The 15101-nt window shown below is 38.7% G+C and overlaps 1 protein-coding gene across 1 annotated transcript in view; it reads left to right on the top strand.

Moving 5' to 3' along the window:
• The first annotated feature begins 9705 nt into the window (after positions 1–9705).
• The window catches only part of MYO3A (myosin IIIA), a 176542-nt gene continuing 171146 nt past the window's right edge, over positions 9706–15101 (top strand). The window contains exons 1-2 of the mRNA XM_056107182.1: positions 9706–9873; positions 13286–13420. Of these exons, the coding sequence (XP_055963157.1) occupies positions 9706–9873; positions 13286–13420 (303 nt within the window). The remainder of the gene's footprint in view (positions 9874–13285; positions 13421–15101) is intronic.

The following is a 15101-nucleotide window of genomic DNA, read 5'->3' as shown; positions in this document are numbered from 1 at the left end:
GCTTGCACAACTGCCCTTGGTGCTTGCAGGAGGGTGGGTGCAATACACTTTTAGTTGCTCTCCTTCTCACAGGGAACTGCACATTTCTAGCTGAGGGCCTTGCACATTCAAGTTGGAAAGTTCACTGAAGCTTAATGTGTTACTCACATTTTTGTTGCAAAGCTAGTCAGGGTTGCAGTTTTTAATTTTTCAACCTTTCATACATTTTCTCCCTTCAGATGTAACATGAAAACCAAATTTGTATCTTACCTCGAGGGTCTGTAAATACGGGCTCATCTAGCCTATTCACAGGCAAGGCAAGTGATGCTTCTGGAAGTTATCCCCACCCCTCCCAAGTTGCCTCCTTGCTTGGCTTTCTCTTCACGACATTGTGTGGCCACTTCATTGAATTGCATTCCAGACTTGAACTTTTCTATGGCTTCCACAATTCACATTAGGGTTCATCCCAGGTATTTTTACATACTTCAGGTTTGACAGATAAGAGTCTTTGGCCACCATTAGAAGACACATACCAAATATTCTATTGATTTAAATTAAATTAATTTCCGATATTAATTATTATAGTTTCATGCCTTTATATGTTTCTAAGCTTCACTAAACTCAACACCAAACTCTACTGCCATTCCCATAATCAGATAGATTTCCTTTGCCTTATTATTTCTGCCCCTTCTCCTTTCCCCCACGACAACATACTTTATGTGGAGTTTAAAATCATTTTTGCTATGATTTGTTAGTCTGGATGTTTATATTCCACACATGAAATCTAAATATAATAACCTGTGATTCCTATAATAATCATGTATGATATATAACATATTATAATCATATATCAATCATCTTTTACTTTCTGACTTATTTCAATTAGCATAATCACTTCAACTTCAATTTATGTTGCAAACAACACAATTTCATAATTTTTGATGCCAGCAGAGTATTACATGTAGCATATACACCACAACTTTTTTTAGACAGTTCTCTGTGTTTAGGCATTTAGGTTATTCTCATGTACTAGCAATTGTAATTGATGCTGCTATGAACAGTGGGTGGAAATATCATTTTCAGTGATTTTTCATCTTTTTCTGATGAAAAATCTAAGGAGTGAGAAGTGGTATTATACTGAAGAGTTGAGTTACTAGATCAGATTCATTTTGTATGTTTAGTTTTTAAAGGAATTTCATATTGTTTCCTATTGAGGATGCACCAATTTACATCCTCACCAAACATATCAAAGTATTAGAGCTTCTTTTTCTATTGATGTGGAGTACCAGTTGACACCACTTACAGGTCTAGTTTTATATCTTAAGTGAGTCTCTTGCAAGCACCATATAGTTGGATATTATTTTTGAATCTATATAGCTATGTTGTGCCTTTTTGATTTATGAATTCATTTAATATACATTTAGTGAGGGCTTTCTATAACCATGTTTTTGTTTTCTGGCTCTCTATATAGCTTTATTCAATTTATGTAAACTTTCTTTTTAATAATTTGTATGGGAGTGTTTCCTTCAGTATTTCTTGTAAGGGAAGCCTAGAGGTAGCATAGCATACCCTACGAGTTTAAATTAGCACTGTACTCCCATTGTTCATTGATTTGCTTGAGTGGGAACCAGTATTGTCTCCTTTGTGAGACCTGTTGTTATTGTTTTTGGCATATCGAACACGCCACAGGGAGCTTGCCAGGCTCTGCCATGCGGGCAGGATACTCTCGGTAGCTTCCCAGGCTCTTTGAGAGGAATGGAGTAATTAAATCTTGGTGGGCCATGTGCAAGACATTACCTGCTGCACTATTGATCGATAGCATGAGTTTTAATTAGTTTGATAAATTCTTAGTATTAATATCTGAAAGAGATATTTGCAGGCCATAGTATTCTTGGTTGGCAGTTTTTAATCTTTGCATATTTTGAATATGTCATTGCACTCTCTCCTGATTCATAGGATTTCTATTAAGATCTCTAATAGAGCCTTGTAAAGTTACCTTCTTTATTCTTTCTTTATCTTGAACTTTTTAGAGCAGTCATGACTGTGTGTGTCTTGGTGTTTAGACAGCCAGGTAATCTCTTAGCTTCATTGGCTCGTGTCTTTAGATTCTTCCCCACTTTTGAGAACTTCCTAGATATCATTTATTTCTTTTGTTTGTTTTGTTTTTGACCCCAAGAACTATGGTTCAGGACTACTCTTGGGTCTGCACCCAGGGCTCACTCCTTGCGGGCTTGGGGGAACATACGTGATGCTAGGGATTGAACCTGGGACAGCCTACCTGCAGAGTAAGCACTTTTTTTTCACTGTACTCTGTCTGGCCCAGATATCATTTCTCAAAATAAGCTCACTGCTCCCTTTTATCTCTCTTCCTTTTCTGAAATATCCATTATAGTTCCATTATCTTTCCTAATGGAGCCAGAAAATTCTTGCCCTATCTCTTCATTATTTTTCCCGTCTTGTTTATCTTCTACTACTTGAGTCATTTATATGTTCTAATGTCTAGACTCACTGATTTGTTCTTTCATTAGGTCTGTCTTGTTTCTGGAGCTTTTTGAGGTTGCTGACTGAAATATTCACTTTCTGAATCTACCAGCTTTTAACTTCTAGCTTTTATTTCTATCTTCTGATAGTTAGCTTTATTTTTGAGTTGGTTAGTTTCCTTTTATTGAATTTTCCTTTAATTGCTTTCTTATAATTGCTTCTCTGAGTTTTTTTTCATTTCTTAGTGTTTTCTTCATTTTAACTCTTTGAATTCTCTATCCAATATAAAAACTCTTCCATGACTTTGCATTTGTTTTTCAGATAGTTATCCTGTTTGTCTTATTGATGTGATGTTATATTGAGGTCTCAACTTCAACTATTATATTTTTCTCTCTGCTCATTTTACTACTTTAAGTCTCTCCCCTGGAGTGATAGCACAGCAGGTAGGGTGTTTGCCTTGCACGTGGCCAACCCGGGTTCAATTACTTCGTCCCTCTCAGAGAGCCCAGCAAGCTACCAAGAGTATCCCGCCCACACGGCAGAGCCTGGCAAGCTCCCTGTGGCATGGCATGTTTGATATGCCAAACAGTGACAAGTCTCACAATGGAGATATTACTGGTGTCCGCTCAAGCAAATCGATGAGGACAGTGCTACAGTGCTCCCCTTTAAAATATTTTTTGCCATCTGGATCAGCAAGCTGGAGAAATAGCACAGCAGTAGGGCCTTTGCCTTGTGTGTGGCCGGCCCGGCCAAGACAGGTTCAATTCCTCCGCCCCTCTTGGAGAGACTGGCAAGCTACCAAGAGTATCTTGCCCACACAGCAGAGCCTGGCAAGCTACCTGTGATGTATTTGATATGCCAAGCACAGTAACAACAAGTCCTACAATGGAGACGTTACTGGGCCCACTCGAGCAAATTGATGAACAATAGGACAGTGCTACGGTGCTATGGATCAGCAAGGTAGAGCTGGGATGGTTCACTTTTACAGGAGGTGGTGTGATGGCTATTTTTTACTTCATATTTTGGTTTCAGCAGGGTTCTGACAGTATTTTGGCTGCTATTGTCATCAGTTTCTATGTCAGTGGGGTGGGAAGGAGGCATGGGGGGTAGCCACTTAGTCGGGGGGAAATTTGACTTGTGTATGGTGACCCCTTTGACTTTCACCCCTGGGATCCCAGATACGAGATTCAGTTGTCCATCTTGTCAATGAGCTTGGCAGCATCATACAAATCCCCTGGGAAAGTGGGTGGGAAGGAGAAGGATACTCTAGAGCCTAGTTACCTAAATGGTGGGCCACATAACTGAATGGGGATTGAAAAACATAGGCAACAGTCTATGAATGAGCAGTGACCAAAAATTATTACAAAACTAACTTCATAATAAGTATGATGTATTTTTGGCAGCGTTCATGTGTGTTATATTCCTCAGACGAAAAGGGGGTCATGGACGTTGTAAGTTTTAAGAAAGCTTTGGTTTAGAATGCTTTCTCAATTGTCATTCTTGTTGGGAACCCCATTCTGTGTGGAGCATACCAGCCATTCTCCTGGGCAGATACCACATATCTTCAGACTCTCTCCACTCCCCTCCACAGAACTAGACTGGGCTGGCAGCTCTGCAATTTTCTTTCACAACAAAGACTCCCTCCATGCATTTCCTTTACCTGCCTTCTATCTTCATCTCTTCCTTCATCTGTTTGTATTTCTCAATTTTAACTATTTGAATTCTCTATCCACAAGGATGCTAGAATCTCATTGGAAACCTCTCTAATGCAGTCTGTCTTGATCTTCACTTCACCTCATTACTTTCTCAAGGTGCAGTGGGATTTCCTCATTGTTCTCATTCCTGGTGAGTTGCTACCTCTTCTTCCTAGGAGTAAAGCAAGCAACCTTCTCTTTTGCCATCTTGGTTATATCATCTGTCTCTATCACCTATTTTCTTTATACCTGTACCTATATATTTTAAAATTCTCAATTAAAAATAGACAAATAAAAAATGGTTCATTATTTACAAAAATGTGACTTTGGACCTTCATAGAATCAAGGCAAACAGCATATGTCAGAGTATAGTAAATACACATGTAAATATACTGTCCTCCCATCATTCATTGATTTGCTCAAGCAGGCCCAGTAACGTCTTCATTGTGAGACTTGTTGTTACTGTGTTTGGCATATCGAATACGCCACGGGTAGTTTGCCAGGTTTTGCCGTGCGGGTGAGATACTCTCGGTAGCTTTCCAAGCTCTCCGAGAGGGATGGAGGAATCGAACCCAGGTCGGTCGGGTCGGCCGCATGCAAGGCAAATGCCCTACCGCTAGGCTATCACTAATATATATGTAAATATACATATATATTAATTTTCTAATTTTTAAAAAAATTTTTTGGGGAGGTCACACCTGGCAATGAACAGAGGTTACTCCTGGCTTTGCATTCAGGAATTACTCCTGGTGGTTCTCAGGAGGTATATGGGATGCTGGGAATCGACCCTGGGTCAGCAGCATGCAAGGCAAACACCCTACCTTGTGTACTATTGCCCCAGCCCCTATATTAATTTTCTTATACTTGTTCTTCAGCTTACATGATCATTAACAACATATATGTTCTTTGGCTTGCATGATCATTAAGAGTTTGATTATGTGTTCTTGTGTTATGAGCTAGGGAATTATTTTTTATTTTGAGAGTTCTAAAGGACTAAAAAATATGAATATTAATTGCTATGTAGGATGCAATGTACTGTTCAATATCTAACTAGTTGTTTACTAATTGTGACTTCTTATTTTGTGCTTTATAAACAAAGAATTGGGTAATGGAAAAAATATAGTTTAGCTACTAGCAGACTTGCATCTCTCATTTCTAATACATTTTTTTTGCTTTTTTGGGGGGGGGATCACACCCAGCGATGCACAGGGGTTACTCCTGGCTCATGCACTCAGAAATTACTCCTGGAAGTGCTTGGGGGACCATGTGGGATGCTGGGAATTGAACCTGGGTCGGCCATGTGCAAGGCAAATGCCCTACCTACTGTGTTATCACTCCAGCCCCTCTCATTCCTATTTCTTGAAGTTCTGTGTTTAATTTTTATTTTATCTATTTTATTATTATTATTATTATTATTATTATTATTATTATTGCTTTTTGGGGTCATACCTGGCGATGCACAGGGGTTACTCCTGGCTCATCATGCACTCAGGAATTACTCCTGGTGGTACTCAGGGGACCATATAGGATGTTGGGAATTGAATCCAGGTCGGCCACTTGCAAGGCAATGCCTACTCACTATGCTATCACTCCAGCCATATGTTTAATTTTTAGAAAATCATGTTAGGCTACCTTTCAGTTGCCTCACAGGAGTTACACTTATTCCATGAGGGTTTGACCATGTGTGTTCTGTTTCTACAAGGTCTATTGTTTTTGTTCATTGTCCATCTTTTCGGTGATTGCTTATAGTTTAGCAGTTCACTAAGTGCATTAAGAACTGTTAGAAAGGAAATGATATTTTAATGAGTTAATTAATAAGTTATATTAATTTTGGTTTTGAGGGTCACATCGGCGGTACCCAGGGCTTATTCCTACTTATTCTTTACTCAGTGATCACTCCTGGTGGTGTTGAGTATTGAACCAGAATTGAAGACGTGAAGGACAAGGGCCCTACAATATCTAAACCCCTCTTCATGTCTCATGGCAAGTTCCAACTTGGTGTTTTTCTTTTTATTTGTTTATAGAGACCACCCTAGGGGCCACTCTCCCTGATTCTTAGCTTGTAGCTGGTGCTGGTGTTGTAGAGTTCAGGACTGGTGGTACTCAGAGTCACTAGGGTTACACCCAATAGTGGTGAAAGGTGGGGGTGTGAGAACCTAAGATTAAACTTGAGCTCACACATGACTGCCATATGCTCCACCCTTTTCAGCTATATCTTCAGTCCCTTTTACTGTTTTTGATCACTTTATAATTAATTTCTTCTACTTTTAGGCTGCTTTCTGTATATTTTTATGATTGATTACTTTCATAATATAGCTACTTATTTATTTTACTATTCATGAATTGCCTACCTTTGTATCTCCCAAACTCTAAAATACTTTGCACACATTTGGTACTTAGTCATTTTTAAATTGAACTTTTATGCCTGTATATTTAAAAATCAATAGTTTATTCCTGGTACTAATCTAGAAGACATTAAAATTGTATTCAATTGGGTTGAAAACTTCTACTTCAGGACTTTAACAAGACTTAATTTGGTCTTTTGGTCTAACTTTTGCATTATATAGATGGTATAAATGCTTATTTGCATGACTCAAGTAGGTAGATGTAAGAAGTAGTTATCTTGTCACTGATTATGAATCACTAAAGTGGATGATTATTACTGATTACCTCCTACTTGTTCCTTTGCATTTCAGATCAAAGGCATAAATTTTGTAAAGATAAAGTGTTCTAAAGCTATTCATAAGTGTTTTTATGTTGTGATATGATTTTTAGTAGGCATTCATGGCCCTTTACTGGATGATGTGCCCTTAAATATAGTGAATTAGAATATGATGCTTATTTTCTTTAGATTTCTGAATATTTTTCAGCTCTTCCTTATCCTCATTTCTCTCCATCATTTAAAAAAATCTTTAAAAAATAATCACATTATTCAGCTATATATTTAACATCTACTATGTGTGGGTAGACTTAGACATGATTAGATTTGGAAGTGAACAAAATAGACAAGGTTTCTAATCTCTGAAATAGCAAATAAGCAACCATTTGCTCATTCAGCCAGCATTTATTTCTGCCTGTTATGTGCTAGGCATTGTTCTGGAAATTGTGGGCATAGGAGTAAAAATGAGTCTATACCCTCTTACATTCTAATGAATGTTCTGAGAACTGTAGGGATAGGAGTAAAAATGAGTGTATACCCACTTACAATATAGTAGAAGAGTGAAATACGGGCAGAAGACTAACTTTAAGGAGGTTGTTCATGAAAGATTTTTCTAAGAAAGTGATGTCTGAGCTGAGACCTGAAGACTGAGAAGGAAGGGAAGAAATATTTTGAGTGCCAGCTGTAATTTCCATGATTAGGATGGACTCATTGGTTTATGATATTAGAGCTGAGAAGATTAAGAAATGTATTAGTTCTTCCAGTTTTTAATTTATTATTATTGTTTTTCTGATTATCTTAGGATATGTGAAGGGGTCACACCTGGTGGTATTCAAAGCCTATTCCTGGCTTTCAGGAATTGTCTCCAGGGTTGTCCTGGAGATGTCAGGGGATCATGCAGGCTGGGGGTTGCTTCGAAACTTCCTGCATGCAAAGTATGAAAACTAACCCTTTGAACTATCTCCCTAGCATCCCCACCCCCACCCCAACTAATTATTAAGTCAGGGTATCAACTGAGACATTTTGTGGTATGTGTGGACTAGACAGCAAAGTGGAAACAACTTGCAAATGAACTTTTTGAGGACAGTGATCAATGGGTTGCATCATTCCACAGGGAAGGGTTTATTCAGATGCAAATGTGTAGAGGCTAACTTGCTGTGTTGACAGTCACTAATAGTCTAAGAATGGATTACTTAGGAACCCCCCCCCCCCCCAGAGAGTTCAAAGAGTTGCATCACCTACCTGATGTGCATGAGGTCTCAGCCCCCTGGGCACTTCCAAGTATAGCCCTAGAGGCCCCTTGAACACTACTAGGTGTGGCCTGGTGGCCCCCCAACACCACTGACCAGAGTAACATGGCATAGCTGGATGCTAGCAATGAGCTATCTGGCCTCAACTTGGAGTAGCCCCCAGTTACCTTGAGGGAGACCTCCAAAATTTATATATTTTTCATTAACCCCCACGCCCCTTTGCCACTGTAGTTGTCATGACCAGGGGTCACACATACCTGACTTTGGTGTTTATAGATTAAGTTGTGGTGCTCTCTGGGTCATCCACATGCTCACACACTTGACTTTGATACTCACCAAGGGTTGCACTCTTTTAATTATGATATTTGCAAAGGGATTCCCTCTTTAGTTGTGCTACTCAAATACAGTTTGGCTATAGTGCTTTCCAGGATTGTACTTCCTGTCAAGGTGCTCTTGCATCTTTTATTGCAGTGGAGGGTTAGTGGATACAGATCCTGAAGCAAAAACAAAGGAAATGTTTTGGAGGATGTCAGTAGACTGGATTATGGTATCAGAGAAATGTGGAAATGTAAAGCTAAGACATGAAGCAAGGGTCATGGTATAAAGGACCTGGAAGGTTATGTGAAAGAAACTTTCTCCTGAAGTCAGTAAGGCCTACTATTGGGTTTTACATAGAAAAGTGATAATCAGACATAGTAGCTCTAAACTGGGAGATTTGCTCTGAAGAAGTTTTATTTAGGGACTGGGCATGACTCAAGAGGGAGAACACATCCTTTTCTTTTCTTTTTCATTTTTTTTTCAATTGAATCACCTGAGATACAGTTACAAATTTTTCATGTTTGTGTTTCACTCATACAATGATGGAACACCCATCCTTCCACCAGTGCACATTTTCCATCACCAATGTCCCCAATAACCCCCCCCAACTCGGCCCTCCCCGCCTTTATGGCAGACAGTTTCCCCCTCATCTTTTATACATGTACAGCCCTGATTCAATCCCCAACACCAGACCTGTGTGGCTACAGAGCACCAACAGATGTGAACCCTGGGATACTATAACAAAGCAAAGTAACGAGTTGGATTTAATTGTAACTGAAGTTTATTCTCAAATTAAGTCTTTGATTTAAATTTTTTTGAGCCATACTCAGCAGTTCTCAGGGCTCACTCCTGGTTTTGTGCTCAGGGATCACTCCTGGTGGACTCAGGGAAGCATATGGTGTGCTGGTGATCAAACCCAGGTTGGGTGCGTGCAAGGCAAGCACCCTATCTGCTGTACTATAGCTTTAGCACTGTCCTTGATTTATTTTCTTAATAGCTTAATAAAAGACAAGTAGAAATCCTTTAAACATGTACTTACTATTTTTGTCTGAAAAGAATTAATCGCAATTAATATAGGACCAACATTAGACACAGAAATAAAGACTGACTTACAATGCATTATTAAACTCATACTACTATGTTTGCAAGAAGAATTGAAATGGAAAATTTTTATTCTAAGTACATTTGATGAGTGCTATATATTTTCCATCATATCATTGAAAATACTAGAAAATTTCCCATGAGTTTATGTGCCATTTAATAGTCCAAATGAAATGTAGATGAAACTCTGTACTTTCTCTCTCTAGTGACTTAAACTTTGGAGATGCTTCCATTAACTGGGAAAACAGTCATTTTTGATAACTTCCCTGATCCTTCTGATACATGGGAAATTACTGAAACAATCGGCAAAGGAACTTATGGGAAAGTTTTCAAAGCACTAAATAAGAAAAATGGCCAAAAAGCAGCCGTCAAAATTCTGGATCCGATTCACGTAAGTCATTTTCCTGCCCCTTTCTATTGTGTCTAATGGATGAAAGTTTTTAAGTATCTTATCACACGGTCAGTTATTATTTGTTTTTTTAAAAGGAGTAGGAAAATCAACTTGCTAAACTTTCCTTGTCTATATACTAAATAAAACTCAAGAAATGTTAGATAAAATGAATGATTATGTCATATGAACATCTGGAGAAGTATAGTTCAAAACAGCTCGAGTTGATTTGACATTAATTTAGCTTTCAGAGAAAATTCTAGGAATGTATTTATGGTTCTAGGAGTACTTCTAAGATGTCATCTTGACTAATTTCCTTTTCCTCCAGCATTTATCTAGGCTTCAGGCAGAGTTTCCCATAAACCAAGTCAGACATATTTTTTAAAACTTAAAATTTCTTTCAGAGAAGGGAAATTAGTTGTCAAGGTGTGTCCGTGTCCCCAAAGCAGACATGTTTGTTTCCAGACCACTGTTTCCTGTGAAGAACTTTCCTAGTGCCTTGGTGTAAGCCTGACACCATTGGGGTACCCTGAATTTTCTCAGAGAGTGGTAGATGTGACCATGAACCTATGAAGTTTCTTCTTTGCTTTTAAGAAATTGAAAAAACTACTGAGATTGTGTTTTCTGGGTGTGGGCACTGTTTTTTTTTTCTTTTTTGGGTCACACCCGGCAATGTGCAGGGGTTACTCCTGGCTCATGCACTCAGGAATTACTCCTGGCTGTGCTTAGGGATGCTGGGAATCGAACCCGGGTCAGCCGTGTGCAAAGCGTTTGCCCTACCGCTGTGCTATCACTCCAGCCCTGGTTTTAAGGAAACATTTTCAGCTTTCTGGATGTCGTTGCCCCCGATAGCAGAGCGGTAAGCCAGAAGTAGTAGTGGTCACAGACTCCCCAAACTGCTACCACATGAAACTTTCCTAATTATCCTGCTCCAACTATCTAATGAGACAGTGGCATGATGGAGATGATGGTGTGTGGGGAGGAGTCTCTGCTGTCACTTGTCACAGCTCTCCCATTAATAGACTGCAGGAACTGGAAAAGGTCTCTGTGCATCGGTTGTTATTTTAGGCTTGCTTTTTTTTTTACCTGGAATTTATTTCTACTAATCCCATTATTAATAGCACAGCGGTAGGGTGTTCGCCTTACAAGCGGCCAACATGGCCGACCCGAGTTCTATTCCTCCGCCCCTCTCGGAGAGCCCGGCAAGCTACCGAGAGTATTCGATATGCCAGACACAGTAACAACAAAGTCTCCAATGGAGACGTTACTGGGCCCGCTCGAGCAAATCGACGATCAACGGGAGGGCCTTTACCTTTACCTCGAGCAATCCCATTATGATGATAATGTTGCATCTTATTTCAAGTGGAGGATAAGATCAACCATGGGGATTGATTTTGAAATCGTAAATTAGACACCCAGAAGGGGAAATAAGGAGAGCCCTGTGTCCAGACTTTCCTGGTGCTCGGTGTTTTCATATTGCCCTGTTGGAAAGTTCTTAGCATCTAGACCTGAGGGAAGAGAGAACAAACTGTACCGAGGTGACAGTGCATGCCTTTCATTTCCCTGAACTGTGAATTAGGGATTCATGGAGGCCAGAAAAAGGCGCCAGTTGCACCCTATATTTTGGTCCCATAATCCCATAATCTCTCCCATTGCATTGCTATTCTATTCTGTGGAGAACAAATGACTCATGAGTGTAGGCGGCCACTATTTTCTAATTTACTCGTCTGCTTTACTACTCTTATAAATCATGTTTATATGTTTATTTTAGTGCAGTATTAATTCTATATAGTATAAAGTTTTTGTTGTTGTGCCTTTACTCTTTTCATAGTACATGTATATTTCTGTAAGAATTTCTTTTACTCTTCATCATCATGTCATAAATCAAATAAAAACAATTTAAGTCTAATGCCAGCTTGCTCACATGAAGAATAATACCTTAATTTTTCAAGTCATCATTTCATTATCAATTTTGTAGGTCAAACACTATTTCATTGGAATAATAATTTACATTTCTTGGATGTTAAATTAAAGGATAATAATGTTAATCTTCAAAAAAAGGATTTATAATCCCAAGATATTTTGATCATAAAATAAAATTTACTGAATTCCAGCAGTGAATTTTAGAGTGAATTTTACAGTGAATTTTAAAAATAATACCACATGCTTTTATCACCATATATTGTGAACTTGTAATGTTCTCTCAAAGAATAGGATTGGAAGGTAATAGGCAGAAATCTTATAATTTAATCCTGGATCTTAACTAACCAGCTCTGTGTCTTTAATTGCTCTGATCTTTAGATATGTCTTCTCAAATTAGAGTTCTAATCTAGAATTTTTCAGCTTTGTGCTCCCAATATTCTGACATGTACATTAAATGTTACTATAAAAGCAACACTGGAATTTTTTTCTTTTTGGGTCACCCACCCAGCAATACTCAGGGGTTCTTCCTGGCTCTGCACTCAGGAATTACTCCTGGCAGTGCTGGGGGACCATATGGGATGTTGGGAATCGAACCCGGGTTGGCTGTGTGCAAAGCAAATGCTTTACCCACTGTGCTATTGCTCCAGCTCCAATACTAGAATATTTTTTCTTATTGATTACTCTGAGTTGTTTCAGATGTAAGTGGTTTTCTAGGAATGGAAACATTTGTCAATTTTATAGATAGGCTAATAATCTATTCTAATTTTCATAAAGGAATCTTTAGCTAACTAAATGCCATATATGCTATCACACATATTTTTAACATTTTTAAATATTAGGAATTAATTGATTAGATGACAAGTTCTGGATAGGTTTTTGTTTTGAGTGCTACTGAAACAAAGTTAACTCTACAAAGAAAGGAAAATCAAGTGAAATACTTTGTGCATATTTGCTTATTTCTAATTGCATACAAAAAGTGTCCTTTGCATATACACTTTAAACTCAATGAATTTAGCACAATTGGAGACATTGATTAGCAGGAAAATTGTAATCTCACCCTTAAATGATGCAATGAGAAATACTAATACATAGTATTGAGCTCAGTAAAAATTTTGTACCTTACTTTGACAAAGGGCTGGAGCGATAGCACAGCGGGTAGGGTGTTTGCCTTGCACGCGGCCCACGTGGCCATCCCGAGTTCAATTCCTCCGGCTCTCTCAGAGAGCCTGGCAAGCTACCGAGATTATCTCGCCGGCATGGCAAAGCCTGGCAAGCTACCCGTGACGTATTCGATATGCCAAACACAGTAACAACAAGTCTCACGATGGAGACGTTACAGGGCCCGCTCAAGCAAATTGATGAACGATGGGAGGACAGTGCTACAGTGCCACAGTGCTACTTTGACAAAATTAAACTTTTTACTTGGTAGTCATATTTCTTTGACACTACACATTTTTTTCTCACTATCATTTTTCTGATTTTTTGAAACTAGGATATTGATGAAGAGATTGAAGTAGAGTATAACATCTTAAAATCACTTTCTGACCACCCTAATGTTGTCAAATTCTACGGGATGTACTTTAAGAAGGATAAGTTAAATGGAGATAAGCTGTGGTTGGTTCTCGAGGTAAGTGGTCCAGCTTATGTTTTGGAGAGGAATTTACAAGCTGGTCTTAGAATGATTTAATGTTTATGCAGCATTGACACCATGCAGCAGTTTTTCTAGCATGTTCCTCATCCTCAGCAGAATAGAGAACTTAATGCTAGTTTCGTTATCTTAAGCCACTGGAAATTAAAGAAAATTATGGAAAGAAAACATCTCTACTTTAGACTAGAGAAACTAGAACTATTTTTCACTAAAAGGGATTTCATTATAATATGTATTTATTCATCATATTTTGTTCAGCTAATGATATTAAGTCTCCGTGCTACATGCTAAAATATCAGAGAAAATTAATGTGAGCGAAGCTCCATTAGACAAAATGGGCAACGGCAAGTTTCTTTTTCTCTCTTCATTGAATGCTAATGACTCAAACTGCAGAGCCAGGTATTATTTACATTTATGGAGGAAAAATGTACTTACTGGCTACTGTGATGGTGTTGAATACTGAATTTTTTCCAAGAGAAGATAAAGGGTCTGCCTTTCCAAATCCTGTGAGTAATAGGGCTTTTCTTTTTTATTTATGGGGACTAGAAGTTGCCTCACTAAGGTAACTTCCAGTTCTAGAAGAATGTGGTTTTATTAATTTTCATTGACTATTAGTTCAAACTGATCATTGCTTATAATCAAATGTATAGACTTTTTGTTTCTACCTGCTATATATCAGCTATACTATTGCTCCAGCCTCTGGTATAGGAATTTTTTCAGTCACTTTCATCAAACTGTGAGGGTGATAAAAACTTTATTTGACCTCTATGACGTGTCCATTTACTGTGGTCATCGTTATTTTGTTAACATTTATAATGACAGCACTTCTTTTGGGGAATGTCCCACTATTTTTCCTGCACAATAGCTACTAATAAATTTTATTTTTCTAGTATGATTTTTAGGGCGTTTGCCTTGCACGTAGCCAACGTGGCCGACCTGAGTTCAATTCCTCTGCCCCTCTCGGAGAGCCCGGCAAGCTACCGAGAGTATCTCGCCCGCATGGCAGAGCCTGGCAAGCTCCTTGTGACGTATTCGATATGCCAGACACAGTAACAACAAAGTCTCCAATGGAGACGTTACTGGGCCCGCTCGAGCAAATCGATGATCAACGGGAGGGCCTTTACTTTTACTTTACTTTACTACAAAAAATAATGATCACTGTAGAAAATACTTGAAACTATGAAATGAACTACTTTTAATGTTTAACAAGTTTTCTCCCTCTGCATTTGTCTATTTGAAATTGGCAGGCATTTCTTATGAATATTTACTCTATTTTTATCTAACTTCAGACAGACAATCCTTTGGGGCAGTAGGGGGTTTGGGCCACCCTCCCATACTCAGGGCTTATTCCTGACTTTGTGCTCAGAGATCACTCCTGGCAGGTTCGGAGGACCATCTGGGGTGCCGTGTATTGAACATGGGTCAACAGTATACAAGGCAATCACCCTGCTTGCTGTACCATCTCTCAATCCTCAATAATTTTTAAAATATACTTTTCAAAATAAATACATTGACTTTGTTGATAAAGAGTAACCTGAACTACGAGGCTCACAGAGTAGAGCAATGATGATGTAGATTCAGTTTACTGGCACTGCTGCCTTTTAAGCAGGTCTGTGCTTAGATGTGTTGGTTGCTCTATCTGAATCCATAGGCCTCAGCT

This window comes from Sorex fumeus, unplaced genomic scaffold (genome assembly GCF_029834395.1).
Source record: "Sorex fumeus unplaced genomic scaffold, SorFum_2.1 ptg000007l, whole genome shotgun sequence".
NCBI classification, from domain to species: Eukaryota; Metazoa; Chordata; class Mammalia; order Eulipotyphla; family Soricidae; genus Sorex; species Sorex fumeus.
This window is presented reverse-complemented; position numbering and strand designations above follow the sequence as displayed.